Source organism: Eurosta solidaginis, chromosome 5 (genome assembly GCF_040869045.1).
Source record: "Eurosta solidaginis isolate ZX-2024a chromosome 5, ASM4086904v1, whole genome shotgun sequence".
Lineage (NCBI taxonomy): Eukaryota > Metazoa > Arthropoda > Insecta > Diptera > Tephritidae > Eurosta > Eurosta solidaginis.
Genome location: NC_090323.1, coordinates 102,539,198 through 102,565,148, shown reverse-complemented (window position 1 = coordinate 102,565,148; position 25,951 = coordinate 102,539,198). Strand labels below are relative to the sequence as shown.

The 25,951-nt window shown below is 39.2% G+C and overlaps 1 protein-coding gene and 1 long non-coding RNA gene across 5 annotated transcripts; one reads left to right on the top strand and one right to left on the bottom strand.

The window, feature by feature from the left end:
• Positions 1 to 488: 488 nt before the first annotated feature.
• Positions 489 to 16,189, bottom strand: LOC137253872 (uncharacterized). Its single transcript, XR_010953908.1, has 3 exons — positions 15,895 to 16,189; positions 15,497 to 15,677; positions 489 to 3,164 (listed from the first exon to the last, which is right to left on the bottom strand). It is a non-coding gene; the product is annotated as an uncharacterized lncRNA (long non-coding RNA).
• Positions 4,553 to 18,523, top strand: LOC137253871 (RRP12-like protein). Of its 4 annotated transcripts, none has more exons than XR_010953907.1 (7): positions 4,553 to 4,677; positions 4,769 to 4,802; positions 4,969 to 6,839; positions 6,899 to 7,033; positions 17,694 to 17,855; positions 17,926 to 18,241; positions 18,391 to 18,523. XR_010953907.1 is itself a non-coding variant. In XM_067791424.1 (6 exons), the coding sequence occupies exons 4-6, from the start codon at positions 17,834 to 17,836 to the stop codon at positions 18,410 to 18,412; spliced, it is 360 nt and encodes a 119-aa protein (XP_067647525.1). In that variant the 5' UTR covers positions 4,553 to 4,677; positions 4,769 to 6,839; positions 6,899 to 7,033; positions 17,694 to 17,833; the 3' UTR covers positions 18,413 to 18,523. The 4 variants fall into 4 exon arrangements, 2 of the variants coding, with proteins under 2 accessions (XP_067647525.1, XP_067647526.1); XR_010953906.1 differs by having other exon boundaries at positions 4,769 to 4,821; XM_067791424.1 differs by having other exon boundaries at positions 4,769 to 6,839.
• The last annotated feature ends 7,428 nt before the right edge of the window (positions 18,524 to 25,951 follow it).

Here is a 25,951-nt window from a genome sequence, read left to right as displayed (position 1 = left end):
ATAACCTATTATTATTAAAGCAAAATGCCCCTTTTTAATTTACTCGACAGTTAAGCCAATATTTTAGCTGAATAATGTTTGTCATAGTACTAATACATATTTAAATATGAAAGAAAAAAATTTTGTTTATCAAAATATTCCCAATAGACAGGATTCCGTAGGGGTATAACATAATTAATGATTAGTCCTACTTTACAATTTAAATTAGACGCAAAACCTTCTCAGTTACTACTATTAGGAATCTCAGAGAAAATGAATACTTGTCAAAATATGTAGCTCCCAAATTAATGCAAACTTCTATAAACTAAAATTAAGAGCAAAATTAAAAAAAAAGTTACTACACCCTTGAATTTAATAAGAACAAATTATATAAATATGTTCGGCCTGAGTGCGTCTGGAACCGGCAGTGGGTAGGCGCACACGGGTCGATCTCGGGTTGATAGTGCTCTCGAAAGAAATAAATAAAAACACAAGAGGAATTCCTCGTTATAAAATAATACTTTAATTTAGAGTGATGGGAATATATACAGTGTTGATACAATATTACCTTGGCGCTTTAAGTGACGATGGTGATCCTTGCGATGTGTGCTGGTTGGCGGTCGATCGAAAAAGAGACCGGTTGTGCCGTTGAGGACAACCGCTAAGCCGCGAAAAGGTCCTCTGGTATTAAGGAGGGGAAAAAAGCCACACACACAACAGCCCCCACATATACGTGCATGGGTGCTGACAACCTGCACACACACATGCATGCGTATGAAACGCATGCATGTGCATGCATGCACACAAATGCGGCGTGAGTGTGGGTGGCTGGAAATCTTATTAAAACGTTAGGGAGGGGCGCCGTCAATCAAGTAAAAGTTAGGCCTTGGGCCTAAACATGCCGCCCCCCTTGCGGTACGCAACATCACAGTCCGCCAAGGATCACCGACCGTGAAGAAGAGAAGAAAAAAAATAAAAACTTATAACTAATTATATCTAACTTAACATAAACGCTGTTTAGTCCGCCGGCTTGGCGGCACGCAAGATGGTTTGCGCAATGGGTGAGCTTGGTTGCTGATGCCTCTGTCATTCGGCACTTTTCCCGTTATGATTCAAGGCCTAAGCCAGGCTTGCCTAGAGCTAGGGATAGCGAAAAGAAGTAAGAAGATATACGTGTTCATATTTCTTGCCGTTAATTACAAATTCATTGGAAATTCTATGCTTGTGAATTTTGTATGAAGAAAATTTAATAAAAAATAGCTTATTATAATGATACAAGATTTTAAACGCATACCTCCATTGTGAATTCATACAAGTGGCGAAGGTTTGATAGAAATGTTCACAATAGTAAACAGCTTATTATAATGATACAAGATTTTAAACGCATACCTCCATTGTGAATTCATACAAGTGGCGAAGGTTTGATAGAAATGTTCACAATAGTAAACAGCTTCGAGCACCTGTTCAATCGTTGTTCGATTACCTAAATCATTAGCTCACCAGTGGTATATTGCTTTATTTACATATTTTAAAATGCCTGCGTAGCTGGTGGCTTGAATTTAATCTATAAACTTGATTTTAGAGATGAATATTAATATGTAGTCTGATTTTCGGTAGACAAATTTAAAAGAAAGCTGATTTGAAACAAATGTACAATTCATGGCACTTAAATTTAATAACGGCGAGCAAAAGAAAAACAAACCTTTATTCCCTTATCTGGCCATTCGCGACTGCCGTTCTCCCTGTCAGCTATTATTTGACACGTAGGTATGGCAATGGAGGAATCGAACGATTTTTCGCTGGTACGAATTCACAATGCAAGTCTGTTGCAACTGTGTACACCAAAAGTCAATAAAAATAACAAAGTATAAAAAATTCATTTGTTTCGGTCGTTACCGAATATTTTGATGTTAGGCCTTGGTTGTGCCCGAGAGTACCCAACCGAAGATGGTACTCTGAGCCAGCAAAGGGCCAAACGTGGTGGGCAGAATCCCTGGTAATATTATTTCCGCATATACATCTGTTCCTAGGATGAGGCGGATCGGCGCGGATGCATGGAACTGCGGATCCGCCAGACGGAGATGTGCGTACGGGGCTGCGATGGCACTGTCGATGCTGGTTGTGGGTGTCATGCGCCGAAAGTTTGATACGACCGCAGCATGGGTCGCAATTCTTTTGTTTTGTCCGTGTCTTCCTCGGATACGCAGCAGACATCCTGCTTGCCCGCCAATGTTGCTGGTAGGAAGTTGGAGCTCCTGGGCGAGCTCATCCGCAATCATTGTGGTGGGGGAGCATCCATCGATTAAGGCGCGGACGAGGTGTAGCCGCCCCCCTGCTTCTATTTTCACGACCGCGGTGGGGGTGATCGCTACCGTCGGTATCATGGTGGCGGTGGCAGCTGAATGCGGGGCTAGGAGCCCTGCCCGGAAGGCGGACACTGTGGTGAGTTGTAACGATCCAGATCCGTTGCGGCGGTCCTGCGGCTGATGATGAGTGTGAAGTCGTTGTTGCAGGCGAAGAGGCCTTGTCTCCGCTCTGCGGTCGCGCGAAGATCGTCTCCGTTGGAGGTTCCTGGGTTGCCGGCGAAGAGACCGGGTCTCCGCTCGGCCGTTATATGTTTGGCGCTGTGCTGTCGCTGTCCCTTGTTGGAGCCGCTTCATCTCATGCTGCAATCGAGGTCGAAATGACTTGGCTGTTGGTGGTATGGTCGGGCGAAGAGACCGCGTCTCCGCTCCGGTCCGACTGGCATCGTGGTTTCGGGGTGGACGAAGAGGTCCAGTCTCCGTTCCAACGTCCGACGCATATAAAGAGATCGAGTCGTCTATCCGCTCTCGGGGTGAATCTAGCTCCTCTTCCACTTGGACGCTCCATGGCTTGGAGCGGGCTTCTCGGAGTAGCTGCTCCTCCTCGTCGATCGAGGCGATGTGTAGCATCGTGTGGTGCTTCTCGCCGCACCGTTTGCATCGCCCTTGGCTTGGGCACGCGTTAGAGCGGTGATCAGGGGCCAGACAATTTCCGCAGTAGCTTCCGCGTATCGCCACATAGAGGCGCTCTTCTGGCTTTTTTGCCCGAAAGATGGGGCATAAGCGGATAGGGTGTCGCCCAAGACACACTCGGCATTCAGATGAATAACGCACTGCGTGCGCGGCGGCATTCCGTTTCAAGGCGGCAAAACGACCCATTTTCTGAAAGGAATGCACTGGGTTTGAGTAGGTCGGGTCCTTGTCGGAGTGCAGGGGGCGAGTGGTCCCTAATTGTATTGTTGAGATTTGGGAAATTTTAGTAGCGCTTGCGTACGGGGCAAACATCTGTAGCAGTATAAAAATATTCATATTTGGCGCACATCATGTGCATGGCCTCTTTCCACGCACGTTATGTGCCTGGGTCTTTAGTGCCTTATTTTGTTTATTTTGTGTCGCCCTGTAGCGTTTTAGTTAGCCACGGGCACCCTAGTGCTGCAGAAAAATGAGCATTTACGATTTTTCGGTTCGCACATTCTGGTACCGACCCGGGTAGAGAGTGTATAGTGTGGGTTCTTTTGAGTCGCTGTTATTTGTGTTGTTGGTGCTAAAAACCAACAACTTTCCTGCCCGCCGCAAAAAAAAAAATGTCTGGACAGCAAAATTGTCTGCCAATAAAGACAAAATATGTTCGTTTTGGAAGAGGGGAGATCTTTATAAAATGTATAATTTTTTATTTGTTGGTATTGCCCTCCGCTTATTTATTCAACTTATCCCAAGTACTCTTGTAGTCCTGTTTTATTGATGGCCTTTATCAAACGGCACGGTTCCCGAAGGGTATTTGGCTCCGATACCGATTCCTAAGACTCGAGTTTTTGGGTACCCGTTTGCATCTTTTTATGCATCCCTAATATAATGTACATTTAAAACTCGGCATATATATGTACATACGTTGGTATAAGTATATGGGCAGTCCGTGCACGGACTTTACCGCATGGGTAGTTTGACCAACCTTTTTGACCCATTTTTCATTTTCTACTACTTCTGCTACCAAAACTTAGACTCTACCAATATTTCCGTATTTTCGCACTGAAAACGTATACTGCGATAATTTTAAAGTATTGAATTGCAGAGCCCACCCAACTAACATTAGGAGGCGATACTGACCTAATCAGTAAATTTTGAAAAGTTTGTGAAAAACTTGAACAGGAAATAAATTTTTTGAGTAGATAAATATAGTCTGAGTACGCGAATATTTTCTGCGCTCTTTTTTTCTTCCAGTTTTTTTTTTTTTTTTTGAATAATTTGAACGAAAATAAAGGGTTCTACGCAAACGATTACGTGCCGAATTGGTTATTTTGTGCCAGTATATTGGTACTTTGGAATATTGTTGCGGTTGCCAGACGTTTTGGTATGTGATTTATTTTGAGCGTTGTTTGTTTTACAATGAATTGGCAACTGTTTGGGTACCAATATAAACCGTAGTTATTGTGTTCATTAAAGTTCTACTGCTAGTTTCATTTCCTGTTTACCAACATTTTGCCTTTTTTAAAAAAGGTCCGTGCACTGGCATAATATACCAGACAAAAAAATTAACATTCATACGTACAAATGCACATTTCTCTGAATTGAAGCAAACGGTAAATGGATGGTTCGATTCATGTCGCCGTTGCTTCATTCTTTCGTTTTTACGCGTGGTTCAATACGGTGCTGGATATGGAGACGAAAAAAAAAAATGGTAAGTAAATTTTGATATTTTCTTTTATCTACTATTAGAAATCCCTTTTCATGTATTTGTTCTTATTAATTAATTTTATTTTATTTTTCAGGTGGATGGTGTGGATATCCTGGAGTTGGAGCGATGTACCTACATATGGATGGAGTATCGACCTTTTTTGTTTTTTGATTGTATGTACCGGCATCGCAAGGGGGTGCTCCAACTGCGGCGTCGGCCGCGCTGTCAGTTGTCGCCCCTGTGCGATGCCCATTGATGCCGGTAATAATGAAGTTTCTTTTCTTTTCGTTGCAGGGATGGTATACGGGCGAACATTTTGAACGTGCAAATAAAACGCTTACAAGCGCGTAACGAAGAGGATTATGATGATGGTGTGGAGGAGGAGCTGGCCGAACAGGATGAGACCGACACATACAGACTATCAAAAGTGGTGGATATATCGCATGCACTAGTTGTCACCACTAAAGCAAAATTTTTGCCCGATTTCGCTCATATAGCACCACATTTTGCTAAGATACTTGGTACTACTCTCCACACGTACAATTGTGTACACGCGTGATATGGAACGTGGCGGTAGATTGGTGACAACCATAAAAAATGATGCGCGAGTTATTTTGCAAATGCCTCGAAGTATTTTAGAGGCCATTCCTCAACGTAGCTGCATGTTTACTACTGTATTGTGTTTGTTTCACAAAACGCAAACAGCTCAAGTTGCAGTTTGCTCACATATTAATTTGTTTGTGCTCTCCACATTATTCGTTTAACATAAGTGGGATTGTGGCTTTTGTAATTATTGTTGATATGGTCGACAGTTTATGCCCATTATGAGTTTTCACGATATTATGCAACTATTCTTTTCCTGTGAGTTAACGCGTACTACTTTTGTAGAGGTATTTTCAATGGTTGGATCGTAGGAGTCCATAAATTGACCCTCAACAAATTTTATGCATAAAGATGATTTCCCTTTCTTATTTTTCATAATCCATCACCGAAAATATGCGCGAAGAGCGACTCGTAGTTTTTGTGGAATTTTGCAGATACTAGCAGTTTGGTTCTTTATCAACAATTACTTGTGCTAAGAATTTATCAAAGAATCCAATCTGTTTAACATTGCTAGATCTCTGCAAAATTTGTGTAAAATTGAATGAGCTGATATGCTGCGTAAACAGCGTATAAATTTGAATATTGTATGTGATCATAATATGGTGCGATTTGTGAATAACGGACACATATTGTTACTGAGAAAAAAAATCCCAATTGGTTGAACCTTTTTTTTTTGGTTGACCTGCAAAATGAGGACTTTTCTAAAACAATGTACGCAAGCAAGACCACAATACGTAACGATGCTTGCTCTAAACGTTCATACACTTTCTCCAACTTCGGTGTACTACCGTTTGGTAATGCAATTTGGCATAACACACGCAACTACTTGCCGCGTTGTTATTCAGCTGTAATACGTTGACACCTTTGTACGATTCTGTGGCAAGATACAATACAAGCACCCATACATTACTCTTTTGGCCAAAATTTATAGATGCTACTTAGCGTGATTCATAAAACCAGTGCTTGTTGGTCAATTCGAGAGGTGAATTGTAGCTTTTAGACTCAGTTTCCTTTCCCTTTGAGACATTTACTTTTTTAGATGTAAGTGAACTGCCAGATACATCTGTGCAGTAAAGTTGTCTATGGTCTTCTAGATCGCAAATGCACAATTGTAAATCATCGTGATAGCCCTCACCACTGGCGCATCCGTTGATGTATGCTCCTGATGCAATTCTTCGGTTACAAATTGGCGGTGGCCCAATTGCTTTGGGAAAGTTAGTTAATAATCACCTCTTACCATCTATAACTGCCACAATGACACTGCGTTCGTAATGATCAAAGTCGAGACGCCGCCCATATATTAGATATGTGCCATTTTTCAGCCAAACATATAATGTCTTTTCCCCGCCTATGCGTTGGTCCCACAAGTACTTTATGACAGAGAACGTTATTTTATTGCGTAAAAGGTGTACAAACCAGATTCTAATTGGAAAAGCAGACGAACGAAAAACCACTATTTGAAGAAAGTCGATGAAAATATAATTCAATAGCAGAGAGTTTAGAAGCATACGTCGGTGTTCAACATTCTCGAAAGTGGACAGTTGTTAATACGCAGTGAACAGGTGAAATTTGTGTTTGTGTTTTAAATGATAATTAATAACCTTCCAATGCTTGCGTGCAGGTCGCCGTCGCAGCCGCAAGAGTTGAGATGCTGGACGAAATGGAATTCCAAATCTTACTGAGGCCGAGGCACTTTCTCGGGAACGAAGAACCTTCAAAAACCTACTACTACTACTGCACCCGCTACATATTCGAGGTAACGTTTTTGTGACACAAAAAAAATATATATAGCTCTCTGATACCTAAATTTGTACATAACAATCGTGATCTAACGAGTGAAAAAAAAACGTTTCCAGTGTAAACTAACGAATTTTAAGAACCGGCATAGGCTGCTTTTATGGAGTAAAGAAAACAGGGCATACTTCAATCCCCTTTAGCGAAAAAACGTAGCAGAAAAGCCCCTTTAGTAGTACATTAGTAGTGATCATAATTTTGTAGATGCCAACATGTTTGGATGGAAATGATTCGTTTTCGTATACTTGTTAACTAAACAAAATTTAAAACACGACGCATACAAGCTTACAGATTCCAAATTGCGTGCTTACATAATACAGATAGGATTTCCAAACAATCTTAAACGAAATAATGTTTTTCCGCTACCACAAATGTTTAGATAAAAATTTGATATTTAAATTTTGATTTGATGATTAAAATTTTCCAACTTTTATCACAACCGATGCCTGAATTTTGCCAATCGTTTCCACCCAACAATTCATCGACACATGTCAAAGTATAGCTCATGTTCCTCAGCTGGCCAAGTGGTTCCCGTACACATTTTCCTGACTGCTTGGGAAGGTTAAAACAGTTTTAAGAGCCGTGTAAATATAAGAATTTTTTCCAAGTTGCAGGCCAAAAAGTAGTTGTTTTCATTCCGGCCCTTTTTTATGTAATTTATAAAAACAAAAAATTATTTTACACAGAAGTATTAATCTTCCTCGACTCATACGCAATTAGCTCTCTGCGACTGGCGTGCTAGCCTGTTGTTTTCCAATTGTGAACGTTTTAAAAACGTAGTCGTCACCTTCATAATACTCCCATGCACCGATTTAGGATTCCTCTATTTACTTCTACGTTCAATTAAGCCAGCTAAATGTTCAGAGCGCGTTGGTAATGAATCAATTTGTAACGGTTGTGTGCCCCTGACTACGTGCCCTCATTTGGAATCACTTTTAGCACTCAAACGAGCATTACGTATTAAATTCACAATCCAACATTCTGCCTCACTTGCTTTCATGTTCAATCTATCTGCAAGCCTTCTAATTGTTTTACCTTAATGAATACGACAGACAGTCTCGAACGTCGTTAGACGTTCATCTTCGACGAATTCATTTAAACAAGCACCAATGAAGAAATCATTTAAAATACCCGTTTGGCATTCATGTAATTTTAAACGTGCATCTTCGAAGTCAAAGTTTACCTACAAAGTTTACCGATAAGTATAAGATTCTTGGTGTATAACTTTGATTAGGTCTTTAAGAGCGTTTCGGCGCGTGCGATTTATTATGACTGCGGTGGTTAAATAGCGCATAATGTGTGGGCAAAATTGTTTGTATGGCATTAAGAGAGAGCGGCTTGTACAGGAACATGTCAATTATTAGACCACGTCCTTTTTCAAGATGTTTCCGGTAAAGGTAATCCCCTTTTTTTCCAGGGAATTGTAGTAGACGCGTATCTTTGGGAGTATATTAGTAGCCATAAGAAATTTGTAAATGCCAATACTTCACCCTCTGCTACACATTTCGCAAATCGATTAAAGTCATGTCGGGTTGGTCATTCTTTCAGAAATTGTTTGAAGAATGCCGTACGTTAGACTTTTATTCAAAAAAATGCACTATGTTGCCAATTCGTCTTAGAACTTTAGATTCCTACCTTGACTTGAACAGAAGAGGCAAGCTTTTGTGCTGTCCTGCTATACAGGGAGTATTCACCCCTTTTGATCTGGAATTTCGGAAAGTTCTTGTCCGTCAAGTATTGATGGAAGCGTTCGAGGGGTTAGTGTTCCGGCTCGAGAATGTGCAAAACCACATGACTCCTTATCGATTCACAAAACATCGACCAGAAAATGAAGCCTCTCTTCCTAAACCTGTTGGCATTTATAAGTTTATTATTATTATATTTTGTAAAGGGATATGAATACATATTTAAATATGGCTGTCCCTATTCCTTGGACAAAAACTTTCGTTGGCCTCATGCCTTTGGCTGAGTGCATCTGCTTTCTGGGGCAGACCGTGGGTCTGTATTAGGGTTCTGGTATCCTCGCTGGGGGAAGCGAGTGACTGTGGGAAATTTAAAAATATACAAAAGGCCGAAAGCCCTTAGATTCTGTGGCAGATCGGTTCGCCCTTCTGCGGTAGGCTTTTATGATGTCCTCGTTATGGGATAACGAGTGAGTGGGGTGGTTTCTGGTGTCCTCGCTCGGGGAGAGCGGGTGAATTATGGGTTTGATTTTGAAAATGAAAAAATAATTGGTTTGTGGCAGATGGGGATCTGCATTAGGGTGGTTGATTGGCCTCGGTGGGCGAGCGCCGGGTTTTGAAATTTTGAAAATTTAAAAAAAGATTATGGGCCGAGTGCCTTTGTTTTCTGTGGCAGACCGAGGGTTTGCGTAAAGGCTTTCCTCGTTATGGAACAACGAGTGAGTGGGATATTTTTTTTTTTTTTTTTTTTTTTTTTGGAACGGAGGGATGTGGAGGAACGGGGGGGATTGTTAAGCGAAGCTTTTGGTCCTCGCATAATCTATCTCCGTGGGAAGAAGGATCAGTTTGACCAAAGGTCGTCTGACTTGACCCTTCTCGGTTATGAGGTCGACTACACGTACTCGGTTATCTTCGCCGGGGTGTACGTTGACGACTCTGCCTAACCTCCATTCGTTGGGAGATAAGTTGTCCTCTTTGATGACAACTAGATCTCCCACGTGTATATTTTGTTTTGACTGTTTCCACTTCACTCGTTTTTGAAGTTCGGAAAGGTATTCCACCTTCCATCGTTTGCAGAAAGTGTGATGGAGGGCTTTGAGTTTCTGCCATCGATTGATCATCGAGGCAGTGCTCTCACTGGCATCCGGTTCCGGTGGAGCCAGCAGGTGGCTGCCGGTTAGGAAATGTCCTGGGGTTAGTGGCTCCAGATCCGTTGGGTCATTCGACCCCGGACTGAGAGGGCGCGAGTTGAGGCACGCCTCAATCCGGCACAAAAGTGTTTGGAACTCCTCCATAGTATATTTGTGGGGAGAAGCGATCTTTTTGAAGTGGCTTTTGAAGCTCTTCACTCCCGCTTCCCACAAGCCGCCCATATGTGGAGCGCCAGCGGGAATAAAATGCCAAGTTAATGCTTGATGGCTATACTTGGAGACTGTTTTGTCTCGGCTTTCTGCCAGGAAGGCTTTGTATTCCGATCGTAGAGATCTGGAAGCTCCGACAAAGTTCGTACCATTGTCGGAGTAGATGTTCTTCGGACATCCTCTTCTCGCGATAAAACGCGAAAAGGCCGCGAGGAAGCCTGGGGTACTAAGGTCACTAGTGGCTTCTAAGTGGATGGCCTTAGTGGAAAAACAGACGAAAAGGCATACGTAGCCTTTTGACAGTCGACAGCCCCTACCGCGGTAGCTTTTGATGTCGAAAGGCCCTGCAAAGTCTACCCCGGTATTGGTGAACGCGCGGGTAAAAGTAGTCCGCTCGCAGGGAAGGGTCCCCATAAGTTGGGACTGTGCCTGCTTTCGGTGAATAATGCAGGTTTTGCAATTGTGGATGATTGCTCTGATCATGGTCTTGACATTCGGTATCCAGTATTGGGTTCGGATAAGACGGAGCATGAGCTGGTTCTCGCCATGAAGGGAGTCATGATGAGCCATCATAACTGTAAGGCGAGACAGCCTACAATTGTACGGCAAGATGATCGGATGACGCTCATTGTATGACATGTCCTTTGAAGCCCCTAGACGCCCCCCTGTTCTAATAATATCATCTTTGTCGATATATGGGTTGAGTGACAGTATTTCACTCTTTCGATCGATAGGTTCCCTATTTTTCAATTTTAAATATTCTGTCCCGTAAAATTGTTTCTGGCAGACTCGTATTAATGCTTGAGTCGTTGCCTTAATCTCATCGGCTGAGATTATGCACGACCTTTCGTGGAACATTGCTTTAGTTTTTGGGTGAGTTCGTTTATAAAATCTCCTAACATAGGAAAGAACCTTTAAAGCCCTGGGTAAATTTGAAAAACGGTCGAGAATATCTACATGATCTACCCTTGTCGTGGCATATGTTTGTGCCCTCTTCTCCTCAACGGACGTTTTGTATTCGGTCTCTTGTGCTGGCCAGTGGGAATTGTCTTCTTGCAGCCAAGAAGGTCCCTGCCACCACAACGAATTGTTGGTCAACTCTGATGCAAGTAGTCCTCTGCTTCCTAGATCCGCTGGATTAGATTCCGAGTCCACGTGAAGCCAGTCCTTGCTACCGACCATATCGATGATCTTAGTGATTCGGTGTGCGACGAAGGTTGACCAGGAACAGGGCGGCTTTCTTATCCATGCGAGTACGATGGTTGAATCCGTCCAGAGGTGAACTTTTACGGGTCCCAAATGAATATTTCGGAATATTGATTCCATCATTTCTGCGAGAAGCACGGCGCCGCAGAGTTCTAAACGTGGTAGCGAGATGGTTTTCACTGGAGCTACTCTGGTTTTTGCTAAGAGTAAGTGAATGAAAAACTGATCGTCTCTTTTTACGCGCATATATATCGCTGCAGCATATGCTTTCTCGGAAGCGTCACAGAAGCCGTGGATTTCTATTTCGCCTTCCGGGGAAAAATTTACCCACCGCGGTATCCGTATGTTATCTATTTCGCCATAGTGTTGGGTGAAGGTTTTCCACCGTTCTAATGTATTTGGTGAGACAGGCTCATCCCATCCGGTGCCTTCTAACCAAATATTCTGCATTAATATTTTTGCTACTATGACCATTGGTGCAAGCCAGCCTAAAGGGTCGAAAAGTTTGGCTATAGCGGATAGGATTGCGCGTTTGGTGATGTTCTCGCCCTTCTCTAAAATTCCTGCGGTGAAGTAAAACATGTCTGAATGCGCGTTCCATCGTATTCCGAGTGCCTTCACCGAGCTAGCCTCTTCAAACGCTAGGAAGTCCTCGCTGAGCAAATCCGTTTTGGGGATGTCCTGAAGGACTTCCTCACAATTGGATGTCCACTTGCGCAATGGAAAGCCAGCTGAGTGTAATGCTTCGCGAATCTCGTTCCTTGCTTTGATAGTTGACGCTATTGTATGCCCTCCAGATAAAACGTCGTCGACATACATACTTTCGCGTAATATACCCGATGCTATTGGGTGGGTATTTTCTACATCATTAGCCAATTGTAGAAGTGACCGTATCGCGAGGTAGGGAGCGCAGTTTACACCAAATGTGACAGTCTTTAGTTCGTAAAGACTGATGGGTTCGTTGGGGGATGTTCGATGGACAATTCTTTGAAATTTGGCGTGATTATCGGTCACCCAAATTTGCCTATACATCTTTTCTATGTCACTATTAAAGACAAAGCGATACAGTCGCCAACGTAAAATTAAAATAGGCAAGTCTGCCTGGAGTACTGGACCTGGGTGGAGTATGTCGTTTAGACTAATGCCATTTGCTGTCGGACTTGACGCGTTGAAAACGACGCGCACTTTGGTAGTGGTACTTTCCGCTTTTACAACGGCGTGGTGGGGCAGGAAATAACTATCGGAATGGTCGGATGGAATGTTGTTTTTGATTTTTCTCATATGTCCAAGCGTTTCGTATTCGGATAACACCCGAACATATTCTTTCCCTAACTCTTGGTTTTTCAGTAATCGCCCCTCATTTCTGAAGAATTGTGAACATGCGCGCTTTAGAGACGGTCCTAATGCAATCTTCTCAGGGTAATCCTGCCTGAATGGTAGCGAGACTGTATATCTTCCACTTTCATCACGTTTTGTTGTGTCCTTAAATAATTGTTCACAATACCTTTCTTCTTCATTAAGCATTTTGTTTTTGGGAACATTTTCTACCTCCCAGAAAGCTTTTAATTGGTTGTCCAACGCAACCTCGTTGTAGAATGACATAATGCTCTTCGTTGGACTCGGTGCTTCGATGCGACCGGTTAGTATCCAACCGAACACTGTCTCTTGGGCCAAAAGTGTATTTAGTACATTCTTTTTCAGACCACTCAGTATAATTTGGGGATATATGTCTCCTCCAAGTATGAGGTCTACATCTTCGTTGATGTAGAACCTCTTGTCTGCCAAAACCAAGTCTGGGAATGCCTGCATAGTCATGACGTTGATATGGCAGGATGGAAGATTCCCAGTGAGTTTGGCTAGGACTAGAACGGGTGTAGTCAGGCTGAAGCAGGCATCCACTGGTGAACGTAATTCAATTTTGGATGCTTCTTTCACCTGGGCTGACACCGAATTTGTGATGCCTGAAACTTGGGCATGCATTTTTCTCGCTGGCAAATTGATTCTGCGTTTCAGTCTTTCAGTTATAAAGGAACATTCAGACCCTGAATCAATTAATGCCCGTGCAGAGAAGTCGGTACCATTATGGCGAATGTATACGCGAGCAGTTCCTAATAGCACGCCTGTGCTGGACTTGGCATGACAGGATTTTACATTCTGGTTCGCAGATTGTCGCGCCTGTGCCGAAGTTGTTGGGCTATTATCCGCATCTTTGAAAGGATTGCGTACAGCCGTGTGCTGAGATGTATCCGCATGCAGGAGCGTGTGGTGACGAGAGTGGCATTTGGAACAGTTGTAGGAACTGGTGCACTTCGTCACGGTGTGTCCTGGGGATAAGCAATTCAGGCAGCCACTTGTGGATTTTATAAATTTAATCCTTTCTACTGGGGTTAAGTCGCAGAAGCGTGAACAGTTGCGTAATCTGTGCTCCGTAGATTTGCACATTTTACAAATTGATTTTATTGTTTGCTTGGATACTTTCGTTTGAAAAGCACCAAGTCTTTTCGTAGGGGTTTCCGTTGATTGTCGCGACGCGTTTGGTTTTTGCACTTTCGAAGTGGTATGCCCTGTAAAACCAGACACTGTTTCAAGTGTCTGAAACCGATTAGACAGGAATTTATCCATATCCTCCCACTTGGATATGTCCATTTTATGGTCTATACTTTGCTCCCAAAGAGCTAGCGTGCTCTCTGGTAACTTGGTTGAGCATAGATAGGTCAGGATTGCATCCCAATTGGAAGTGTCAATTTTGTGGCATTTGAGGGACGAAATACAATTATTTATATCATTTTGCAGCTTTTTTATTGAACTGCCACACTCACTTTCTACCTTTTTTAAGTTAAATAAAATTTGTAATTGTGTGTTAACTAAGATACGTTTGTTTTCGTATCTTTCACACAAGTTTTTCCAGGCCATCTCGAAACCTTCATTTGTGAGGGGGCATTTTTTAACGATATCTTTTGCTTCGCCCTGCGTTTTGTTGTTGAGATGGAATAACTTTTCCACCCCTTTCAAGCTGGAATTGTTTATATAAATTGCCGTGAAAAGGTCGCGAAAAGTTGGCCAAGACAGATAATCCCCTTTAAAAACTTCCGTATCGCAAGCAGGGAGGCGAATTTTATGCCCATGAGGTTCTTGCTCAGGGTTGACGTTCTTTTCATCCTTCTTGTATTTTTCTGCCTCAGCAGATATAGACGCTGAACATCGCACGTAGATTGCGTATGCTGCCTTTTGCTTCTTTCTGATCGCCATAACGTCATCCGCTGACACCTCATCAGATCCCAATAGCGAATCAAACGCAGACTTTACCTTCTTCCACAAGAGCCGCAACTCTTCCTGCTGTATTGCAAGGGTGTGTTTGCTATGGTCGCTCTCCGGAATAAGGCTGTAATCTTTATCAAACTCTGCGATTGATTCTGCTAAACGGATGTAGGTTTCCATTGTTTTATTTACGTTTATTAACGAGAAAATTGCCGATTATAGAAATGGAACGCTTTAGAGTAAAAATACCTGCCCAGCCGTAAATAAACACTACTGAAATTCGAAGTTTATTATTTATTTTGTTTATTGCAGAATTTGTCAGAGTAGCGACAACGAAAAGGGTTTACTTTATGGACTTTTTGTCACAGCAGCGACAACCGCAAAAGGTTTAATTTACAGACTTTTTGTCTCAGCGGCAACAACAAAAAAAGGGGGACCACTCGCCACCTCCACAGATAATGGGTGTATTTTTGAAAAAGTGAAAAAATGCGTGCGATATTGCAAAAACAAGCGCAAAAAAAAGTGTAAATAGTGTTTAAAAAGTGAAGTGAGCACCGGATTAATTAATTAAATTGAACTCAATTTCGTGTTTGTGATGTGCAAAAAAACAACAACACAAAACTATTTAGTATGGTGCGGAAAATGAGGTTAGGTAACCCTCTTCCTTGTGTTGTGTCTGGAAAACCTTACCACTGGTGGGGGGATAGACCAGATAATCACAAGGATCGAAATAAAATTAATAAACCAAGTGATTTAATTTTTGAAATTGGAAAGAAAAATGGTGCTCACTAAATAACTTCACTTTTTCACTTCTTTTTTTGATTTTAATTTTTCGCGCACTACACGGGTTTTTTTTTTCTTTATTTTGTAAAAAAAAGACAACACTCAAAAAAAAGTGGCAAGAAATATAACACTTACTTCTTATCGGTTTTTGTGCTGGAAAAGTTGATTGTGCTGTGCTGTGGTTGGCAAATATGCTGTGGCTCTGGTCACCTATGTACACTGTAAAACCTCCAACTTTTTCCTTGTCGATTTTTGGCTGCTGTGATCTGCTGTGGCAAATAAATTTTTAGTAGGCAAAATTGTGCTGCGTTGTGGACTGTAATTTTAGGCTTTTAGTTCTTTTTTCGGTGCGTAAGGACCAATGTTCGGCCTGAGTGCGTCTGGAACCGGCAGTGGGTAGGCGCACACGGGTCGATCTCGGGTTGATAGTGCTCTCGAAAGAAATAAATAAAAACACAAGAGGAATTCCTCGTTATAAAATAATACTTTAATTTAGAGTGATGGGAATATATACAGTGTTGATACAATATTACCTTGGCGCTTTAAGTGACGATGGTGATCCTTGCGATGTGTGCTGGTTGGCGGTCGATCGAAAAAGAGACCGGTTGTGCCGTTGAGGACAACCGCTAAGCCGCGAAAAGGTCCTCTGGTATTAAGGAGGGGAAAAAAGCCACACACACAACAGCCCCCACATATACGTGCATGGGTGCTGACAACCTGCACACACACATGCATGCGTATGAAACGCATGCATGTGCATGCATGCACACAAATGCGGCGTGAGTGTGGGTGGCTGGAAATCTTATTAAAACGTTAGGGAGGGGCGCCGTCAATCAAGTAAAAGTTAGGCCTTGGGCCTAAACAAATAAATTAAAGAGTGTGTAGGATACTAGTTATAACAGGTACATACGTACCTAAATACAACGTAATAGCTTACTTATATATTTTCATATATGATGTAGCCTATATATACATTAGGTTGGTCCTTATTTGTATGGAGAAAATTTTATCATCAGATTCTCAAAGTTTCAACCCCTAAATCGATAATAATATAGCCGAAGATATAACACAAAAAATTGTATCCAGATTGGAGATGGTTTACGCGTGTCGCAGGGGGGTCAAAGTTGAAATTGCTCTATGGAGACTCAAAAAATAAAAGTGATTTTTCTTTTTATCTAATACTCGAAATCGGTAGACCTATGGTAGAAAATATCAGATGCAAATTCTGGTCCCGATTGGAAACGCCTAAGGGGTGTCGCAGGGCGGTAAAATTCAGACTACCCTATGGAGACTCGAAAGATAAAAGTGATTTTTCTTTTTATCTAATACCCGAAATAGATAGCACTATTGTCGGAGATATCATATATAAATTTGGTTATGATTGGAAAAGCCTAAGGCGTGTTGCAGGGGGGTAAAAGTTCAGACTACCCTATGGAGACTCGCAAAATAAAAAAGAAAGAGAAAAGACAGGAATAGTCTATATATAGTAACTTATGGGTTTTTTGTCAATATTAGAAGCAAAGTAATTGCATAAAATAAATTACGTTTTCGCGTGATCAAGAACTGAAGTTGACATTTCGTTTCAATATGGTATCGCGACAAAAAATTAAGATTTATTTAGTGGGCCTCATCGAAAACCAAATTACGGGTGCCACGTTGCCTTCTAATGGGAAATTATTACGGTTTTTTTTTACAATTAGAAAATTATCCCCAATCGGGATAAACATTTTTGTGCGATATAGTTGACCGTGGTGCAACCGATCTAGGGGGTGAGACCGGAAAAAATACTACATTCGATTATAAGGACCACCCTAATATACATATTTATATAAGTCCATTTTTCTACACCCTTAAATTTAATACGAACAAATTATATAAGGCTGGTTCTATTCTAAGCAAGCACGAAAAGAACGCTCAACTCGGATAAAATTTCCCTGCATGTATTTAACAACACTGGTAACATTTCATCTGTCAAAATCATCTGTTGTTTATTATTGATGTTTTCTTTGTTTGTTTAAGCACGAAAATTAAAACATTTTTGTAAATTATTAATATTTTTTGTGTTTTCAACACCTATCTTAGCCCTTTTTTTATATTTTCGTTGTAAAACTCGTGATATTTGCAATACGACATTTTTGAAAACTTCCTGGCAATAAATAAGAACTAAATACTGATAAAAAAAAGCAAAATGAGTGATTTGGAAAACTATTTGGTAAATTACTAATTAATTAAAGAAAATAGAAAGAAGGTGTAGTAATCAAAAGAAAAAACAATCCACTTCACATACATACATATGAGTTATTTTGTTGTCTATTGTCGGGTTTATTCCCAGGCTTTTGTCGTCAACCAGCAGATCCTGAAAACTTACGATTAGTTGGAAGACTGATTATAAGTGATAATACCGTTATAAGCGACGATACCGATGATGATGGTGACGGTGGTACTACAATTAAGAAAGCCCCTAAACGTGGCATGGATGTTGACTCCAGTAATGGTATGGTACTACGATTTTATAGAATATTACTGCCTTTTTTAATAATATAACAATTTGTCAACTTTTGCAGAAGAGGAACACCCTAGTACAAGCCGCAAACGTAAAGCAACAGATGCCATAAATATGCGTTCGGGCAAAGTTAATACTTCAAAATATATAGCCGGTGGCAAGGGTATACATCGTCCATTAGGTGGTGCTAGCAATGATGCAATATCTATGAAGTCTGGCTACTCAGCAAAGTTGGCCAAATCGCGAAAATCTACAGCAGGTGATGTATATGCGGGTAGTGAAAATACAACAAAGAAAGCTGAAGGCGATATGAAGAAAAAAGGCAAACTCGATCCGTTTTCATATATACCGCTCAGTCGAAATACGCTAAATAAAAGGTAAGATTTATTATATACTGCATGGCCAAATCAGAGTTTTTAAAGTTTATGTCCAACTTAGAATAAATCGAGTACCAACACTATAAATATGTGATAATCCTTTACAAGTTCCATTTATGTTTTATATGCCTTTTTATCTTTCTTTGCAGAAAACGAGCAAAGGTACGTTGAAAGTTGTTAAACATAAAGTTGCCAAGCCTTACAAAAATAATAAAATTTTGAAAAACTGTATAACGCAAAAAAAATGTATATCCATATACTTACTTATATTGTATATTTTAAAGTTACCTCGCTGTTAAACTAATGAGTTTTAAATCAAAAATAATAACCCGAAAATAAAATTAAATAACATTATATAAGCTGTAATAAATGCAATCACATATAATTATTTAAATAACGGATTAGAATTAGTTGGCACCTACGTAAGTATGTGTGGATACAATATTTGAACCGTTTATTGAAATTGGCACAAGTACATTTTCGAAATAATTGAACTTATTGCATTTTTTTATTTGGGGCTCTTAGAATTTTTTTAAGTATGCAGTTTTGTAGCTCATTCAATAGCAAAAAAAGCTAAATAAAATTTGGTTTAACTAAAAAAAAGCTAAAAGTTTAAGGCAACTTTTCAATCGTTTTATTCATTTTCTTTCATAACAACATAGCATAACAGTATAAACATTTCATACATTTAGTAATTTCTTAAATTAACTCGTTCTTCAATTTCATAAAATATAAGGTAATTTACAGATGCCATCTGTTTTAAGTTTTTTTAAGCCACCAATTTCATAAAAAACAACCGTTTAAATATATCATACTTCTAGTAGAAATTAAAATTAATTTGCACTTCAATTTCCTAACATATAAAGCAATTTATAAAAAAAGGTAGTGTGTTATGCAGACGTTTTTAAGATTAATAAGCATCCAACATTTTAATAATGAACTAACACCGGCCAACAGAAAAATAGCAGTGTCAATTTTAAAAAAATTTCGTCAATTAAATACTTTTTTTTTTTATTTCCGATACTTCACGAAAAAACTCAATGATTTTTTTTTAACTGAAGCTATGTAAAACAATATCGAAAGCGTTTTCGAAAAACGCAAAAATTTACCAAAATTTTGAACTTCTTATTTATGGTCCTATGTATTCTTTGAGTACACAATTTTGTAGTAAATTCAATTTTACTATAACAAAGGACATGCTATAGGTCTCTCAAAATTCTCGTTGATTTTTGAGGTTTTTTGAAGGGTGTCTGTGATTTTCTTTTTTTTTACAAATTGTGAAACATTTTTTTACCAAAGAAAATCTGAAAGACTTTTCGGTAAAAAAATACTCAAAAATCAAAGCGAAATACAAATAAAACTTGTACTTTGTTATACTAAAATTGATTGCTCTACAAAACTGCATACTCAAAAAAGTTCTAAGAACCCCAAATAAAAAGTGCAAATTTAGGTAAAATTTTCTCAAATTTTTGAAAACGTTTTTAAGATTGTTCGTATGAGTTAATCGGGGATTGCCCATATTGCTTTAAATGTATGGAAACTTTTATTTCAAGCAATTTTTAATTTTATAATTTATTTAATAATTTGTGAAAAATTTAATCAACGCGACATCAGGACGGACAAGGCGACAGCTGTTTCGATTATACCTTGTAAATATCTTCAAAGCCTTTTCTCCCTGGAGTTTTTGAGATTGGTTTGCAAAGTTATTAGAAGCTTTTTCTTGAAATATCGGAAATAAAAAAGAAGTACTCTTTTTGAAAGTAAAACTAAGCTTAAGAAAAAGGTGTTCAGTCCAACAAATTCCATAAAGTCCAAAGAACTTAATCGATATTACTCTAATAATTAAACATAAGTTTGGCTCGCAAGTAAAATATACAGATACGAATATGTAAGTTAAAGTAATCTAAATTGGACTCTAGCACACTGTTGAAGTAGTGGACGTAATGAAAATGTTTACATTACTATGTAGGTCGCTCGACGTGATTTCGAATATTTTATAAACTCATTAATACACAAATTTTCAAACCATCTCGAAATGTTTTCTGTATTGTTTCAAACTCAAAACAATTCTGAGATATGGCGTTTTTGAATAAAATGTATAAATAGTAGTAGTTCAAACAATTTATGAAATAAGACGTTTTTTAAACATTTCTGATATCATGTTTACACGACATACTTTTTTTATCCTGATAGACAGCACGCGCTAATGTTACACGTGCTCTTTGTCCGGCCTTCAATGTACATCCGTTCTCGCCGATTCCAATTAAGTCACCACCCAGCAATTCCCAGCCTTCAGTCAACGCACATGCATATAAGACGGCTCTGTATTTTTGTTCATCGAAAACATTCCCCCAAATGATGTTGTCGCGTATTGTGCCGCGCTGTAACCAAGGCGTTTGTGGCACATAGCCGAAACCTGAATCGAGAAACGTGAAATAAACTGTGGAAAACAAATCGAAGTTAGTATTGAATACCTTAAGTCAGCTCGTGCACGCATACTGTACCCGATGTACAATTGACACTTGCCACTATTGCTTCGATCAAAATACTTTTGTCACCGCCAACAGGACCTTCAAGACACATCAAATCGCCCTAAAAAAATATAAATATATATCACTGGTACACAAAATCTTTATGAAAAAAGTTTGTCTGATTTAGAGAGTCTAAAATATTCTGTGGTACCACAAATCAGTTTTAACCGAATATATATGCAGAAACTCTAATCTAAGCTTATATTCCATACCTTCTTCATAGTCAAGTTGACATTCTCTAAAAGAAAAATTGGCTGCTGATTATCATCGTTATAATTTTTTACGCCATTTTCATGTTAAAAATACGCTGATTTCATCTCCATTACAATAGGTTTCCCATTAAACTTAGTTGAGTTACCATGACTCAGAAAGGACATCAATACAGGTGTGGTAGCCCAAAAGTAAACACAAACTGTATCCAAATATTTACGTATCTTCATAAAACCCCCTTCCTCTTTGCGACAGACACGTATTTTTTCAATTAATACATATTTCCGTCATCACTTTTCAAATTTGGTTTTTAGACAAACCGGTTTCGGCGTTGTGCCATCATCAGTGCCGATTTTCGTTCGAGAACGAAAGAGGATGACGAAACTTGCTTTGTCTACATTTCACTTCTTCAATTCTTCAATTTCCCATATACATAATTTATCCACCCTGTCGGAAAATCAACAAAACAAGATAACCCAAGCGTGTACCTTGATTTGCTTTGCACCACTTATAGTTTCACTTGTGGCAGCTAAACGCAAATCCTTCGCAGACATGAGACAACGTGAATAACGGCCAATACGTTGTGCAATCCAACGATTTATGGGTATGAGAATAATGCCAAATGTCAGACTAGCTAAAAATGTTGCGCCCAATTGTGTGTAGAGTAAGTAAAGTGTAGTGAAAATCTGTACATTTTTTATAGATTATAATAAAAAATACAAAGGGAAAAGTAAACACATTAAATACTGTACTTGAAATGGTATGCTCCAGGATGAATGGAAACTTATGCACGGATTTACGATACGCTCTGTATCTGTGGACATAAGATTAAGTATTTCAAGAAGTGAATTCTTGAGGCCGCGTTGTTCCAACGATTTGCGATAGATTGCTCTAACAATGCTTCTGCGCATTTTCTTGCCAATCATTGAAATGCGGCAATTAAAATGCGTGCCACATATGGCAGCTGAAAAGAATGAGATTTTGAAAATTAAATTAAAAAAGGAGTATATTCATTTGTCAATTGGTCATTTGGAAATGGCTCAGGCGATTTGTTTTAGTATTTTATGCCGCAACTATCATGAATCGTTTTGCCCACGGTATAAAGATATACTTACTCTGTCAGTAGAATATAGCAGTGCGGCAAATACTGCATTTCCTGCTGGTATCAGTGTTAAAGCATAAAATATATCGAAAATCACCGTAACTAAGCTCCAAGGCCACCAATCATAATTAACGCTGGTACGCGACCAAACCACATCTAAAACAAAAACAGCCAACCATGTTACGTTCATTCATAACGAGTCACGATGGGTGAGGGTACCAAAGCGGCGTGTAGACAATAAGTAACCTGTAAAAAGTAAAAACTAATGATTTATTATATAAACAGCACAATATTAAAATTCAATAATTTAATTTATACTCACCTACGTGCACACTCCACATTACACATTCAGCTGAAATAACTAAAACATCGACGGGATATAATTTAACACCTATATTATGAAATTCAAATATATTCCAAATAGGTAGCTGTTCAAAAAATATTTCTCCACCAGAGAAATGCTTGTGCATTTTAATGTAAAATTGAATATTTCCACAATTTCTGTATTTCTGTTTTCTTTTGTTTTGTTTTGCGCTTTTTGAGTGAAGTTGGCTGCGATAGTTCTATATGTCAAAAAAATTCCCTGGTGCATTTTAGAACTTCATTCATTTTCTACTTTCGAATTTACAGGGAGTAGATAAAATAACCGAGTTAGTGTTGTTGCTTTGAATGTAATTCGATGAATAAGCGAGTGTTATTTTCAGACTTGCTTCGAATAAAATGCGCCTATAAATAAATTAAAGAGAGTGTACGTTACTAGTTATAACAAGTACATACGTATCTAAATACCACGTAATAGCTTACTTATATATTTTCATACATGATGTAGCCTATATATACATATATAAATACATTTTTTAGGTAAACACTACATCAAAAAAGAAAATAGTGTAAGTACAAAGTAATATTTAGAAAAATCTGTATTTCCTATTTCATCACAAAATTTTCTAGTATGTTTTTTAACTACCCTACTAAACATTTATTAATTAAATTAAACATAAATATTTAATTTCGGTTATATATTAAGCTTCTTCTTTATTTTTTTATCTACGATTTCCCTATTGAGGATTAAATAAACGCTTACGTATATTTCTCGTTCTATTATCTCCAATATAGTCCCAACACAGATACATAAATAGAATTATATACATACATAAATTAACATAATTATAATAATACGTGTGCGAATAAAGACCTTAAAAATTAACCAAAATAAAATGAAATATAATAAAACAAAATAAAAACAATTTCAATAACAGTAAACTAAATATAACAAACATAAAATTAAACTACAATCAAACAAAATATAATAAGATAATAAAGATCGCATATAAAAAGAAAGATAAAATAAAATACAATAAAATCAAACTATTTATCCAAAAGGACCATAAGCTGCAGTAGAGTAGAGTAAAATAATAAAGGTAGGATAGAATAAAATTAGAAAATATAAAAATACTCACTGCTTTCTACATTTTTGTAATACATACCATTTGAGATTTTTTTTGGATTACGGTTTCCTTATCATATTTTTGTATAAGGCTTAGTATAGGTTTAGATGTATTGCATTTATGTCATGTATATACGTAATCGCGGCATTCAATCAAGGTTTTATACCAGAACGTTTGTATGGAATATTATCTTGCAAAATCAATATCAAAACAGACTTAGGTACCTTTTCCATTAACAGGAGATACGAATAAGATTTAAAACCAAATTAACTTCAATGATGAATAAGTTTACTTCTCTATTGATCGTGATTTTGGTAGATTGACCATATGTTGGTTTCAATCCGCCGAGGTTTGCCTAGTATTAATTAAACCTTTATCTCGATAAAATTGGAATAAGTTTTCATGGAAGTCATATATAAGAATGAATTGTAAATAAAAATGTTCTGTAAGATGGGAATGCTGACTTTCGCATTTATTTAGAAGGCATATAGGAATACAGGTAAGGAGCCACCGAGATTCAGGTGCGCCGGTGGCCACGGATGAGGGTGGGATAAGCACCGGGCGTCGCAACAACACCCGCAGTGCCCCCAAATACTTTTCAGCTTTTTTTTGTATTTGGTTTTCAGCAATAGCAACCGGTCATTTCCAGTTCGGTTAGTTGTATTTTCTTTCTTTCGCGTTTTGATTGTTTTTTTTGAATTTGAATTCGTTTTATTTTGAACTAAAGCGTTTTGAGTCGGCTCTGCGCTGTTGTCAGTTTTTGAAAGGCATTATCGGATCTTTTTCTGTTTATGGCGCAGGACAGCAAGATTGGTAAGAACCCCTGCCAAGCCGACATGACTAGCCAATGTGCACCACGATATCATGCCGACTGCCTTCCTTGCTGCTCCACTACAGTATGCATACCATAACAGATGGCGCCCAAAGTGGCACTTGAGGCGCTGGTCGCGATGGTCAGCCCGGGTCAGCAGTGAAGTTTGACCATTCCAGCCACTTGCGTTGCGATGGGATAGTTGGACGGATCAGGTTATCCGGAGTGGACATCGGGGCAGTAGCTGTGGGTTCCACGAGACTGCACGTCAGGTCCTCCGGATTTGTATGTTTCAACGGGTGAGGCAGTGCTTAAAGCACTTAGTTTTTTTTGGTAGATTTGGGTTTTTTCCGGGTTGTTGTCCGTAGTCGGCTTAGGTAAAAATAGATGTCCGCTAATTGGGTTTTTAATTTTTTTTATTTGATATATTTTTTATTTTTTTGTTAGCCGAATATTTGTGTTGTTTAATATGAATGTGTGTGTGAATGTGTAAGGACCCCAGCTCATCCCACCTCTCAGGTGGTAATTTCGAATACCACCTGCATTGCGATGGGTTGAGTGGGATTCAAAGAGGCACCCTTCCCTGTTATGCAAATCTGGGGAGCGGATTTTTAAAACCGTTACTTTCATTGCGCCGGAGCAGGAGGGGTGTCCAGTTTGAGTGTTTAGAGTAGCCCCAGCGTCCCTAGCATATCTCAGAGGTGGATCCCTTAAGACCAAACTTGCATTGCGGTTGGGTGTGCTGGGACTAAAATGTGAGTGATTGAAATTAACCTAGTGCCCCAGCCTGTCTCAGAGGTGGGTCCTTAAGACCACCCCTGCATTGCGGTTGGGCGCACTAGGGTCTGGTATGCGTGGATTTTTTGTGTAACTTTTTTTTGACTATCACACCTGTGCCTTCTAGTGATGGGATACCAGCATTCCCATTAACGAATACAATACACCAGTAGTTCTGCAAAACTTAAACACGTTTTATTATTACCCACAGTTATAACACGTATATTTTAAATTACCAACTTGTTTTTCTGCATTTTGAATTTTTTTTTTGTATCCGATACGATTATCGAAATTTGTATTTTCGCGGAATAAAATTTTTTTTTTTTCAAATACCAATCGTCGGTAATATAGGGTGAACGGGGGTGAATCCTGACCTTTTATAGCCCCCAACTACTCTAAGACTTGGTATTGCGAAAATTCTTTGAAGTTTTTTTTGATTGAAGGGTATATCCCCTCAATACTCGGTTCCAACAAGTTACGTACAAAAAAGTTTTTTTTGATAATGGCCCATAATCAGTCGTTTGGGCGCATGTCTACCAGGAACACTCCGCTCGGGAGTGGTTCGAAATATAGAGGTAAAAATTGTAGGGGTAACAATAACCGGGGGCTATATCGAGGGTTAGTCGTTCCTTAGTGGTGCATTCACCAATAGGTAGCATGAGCGGGAAAGATCCAGCGGGGCCGAATGCAAGCTCGGACCAAAATGACCGAAACGAGAAGATGAACAGGCCGGCAAGCACTATCAATCTGAACGCTTCCATATTAAATACCCATAACATCTCGGGTCCACTGACTAATATGTCGACAAATATACAAGATGGAGCTAGTGCT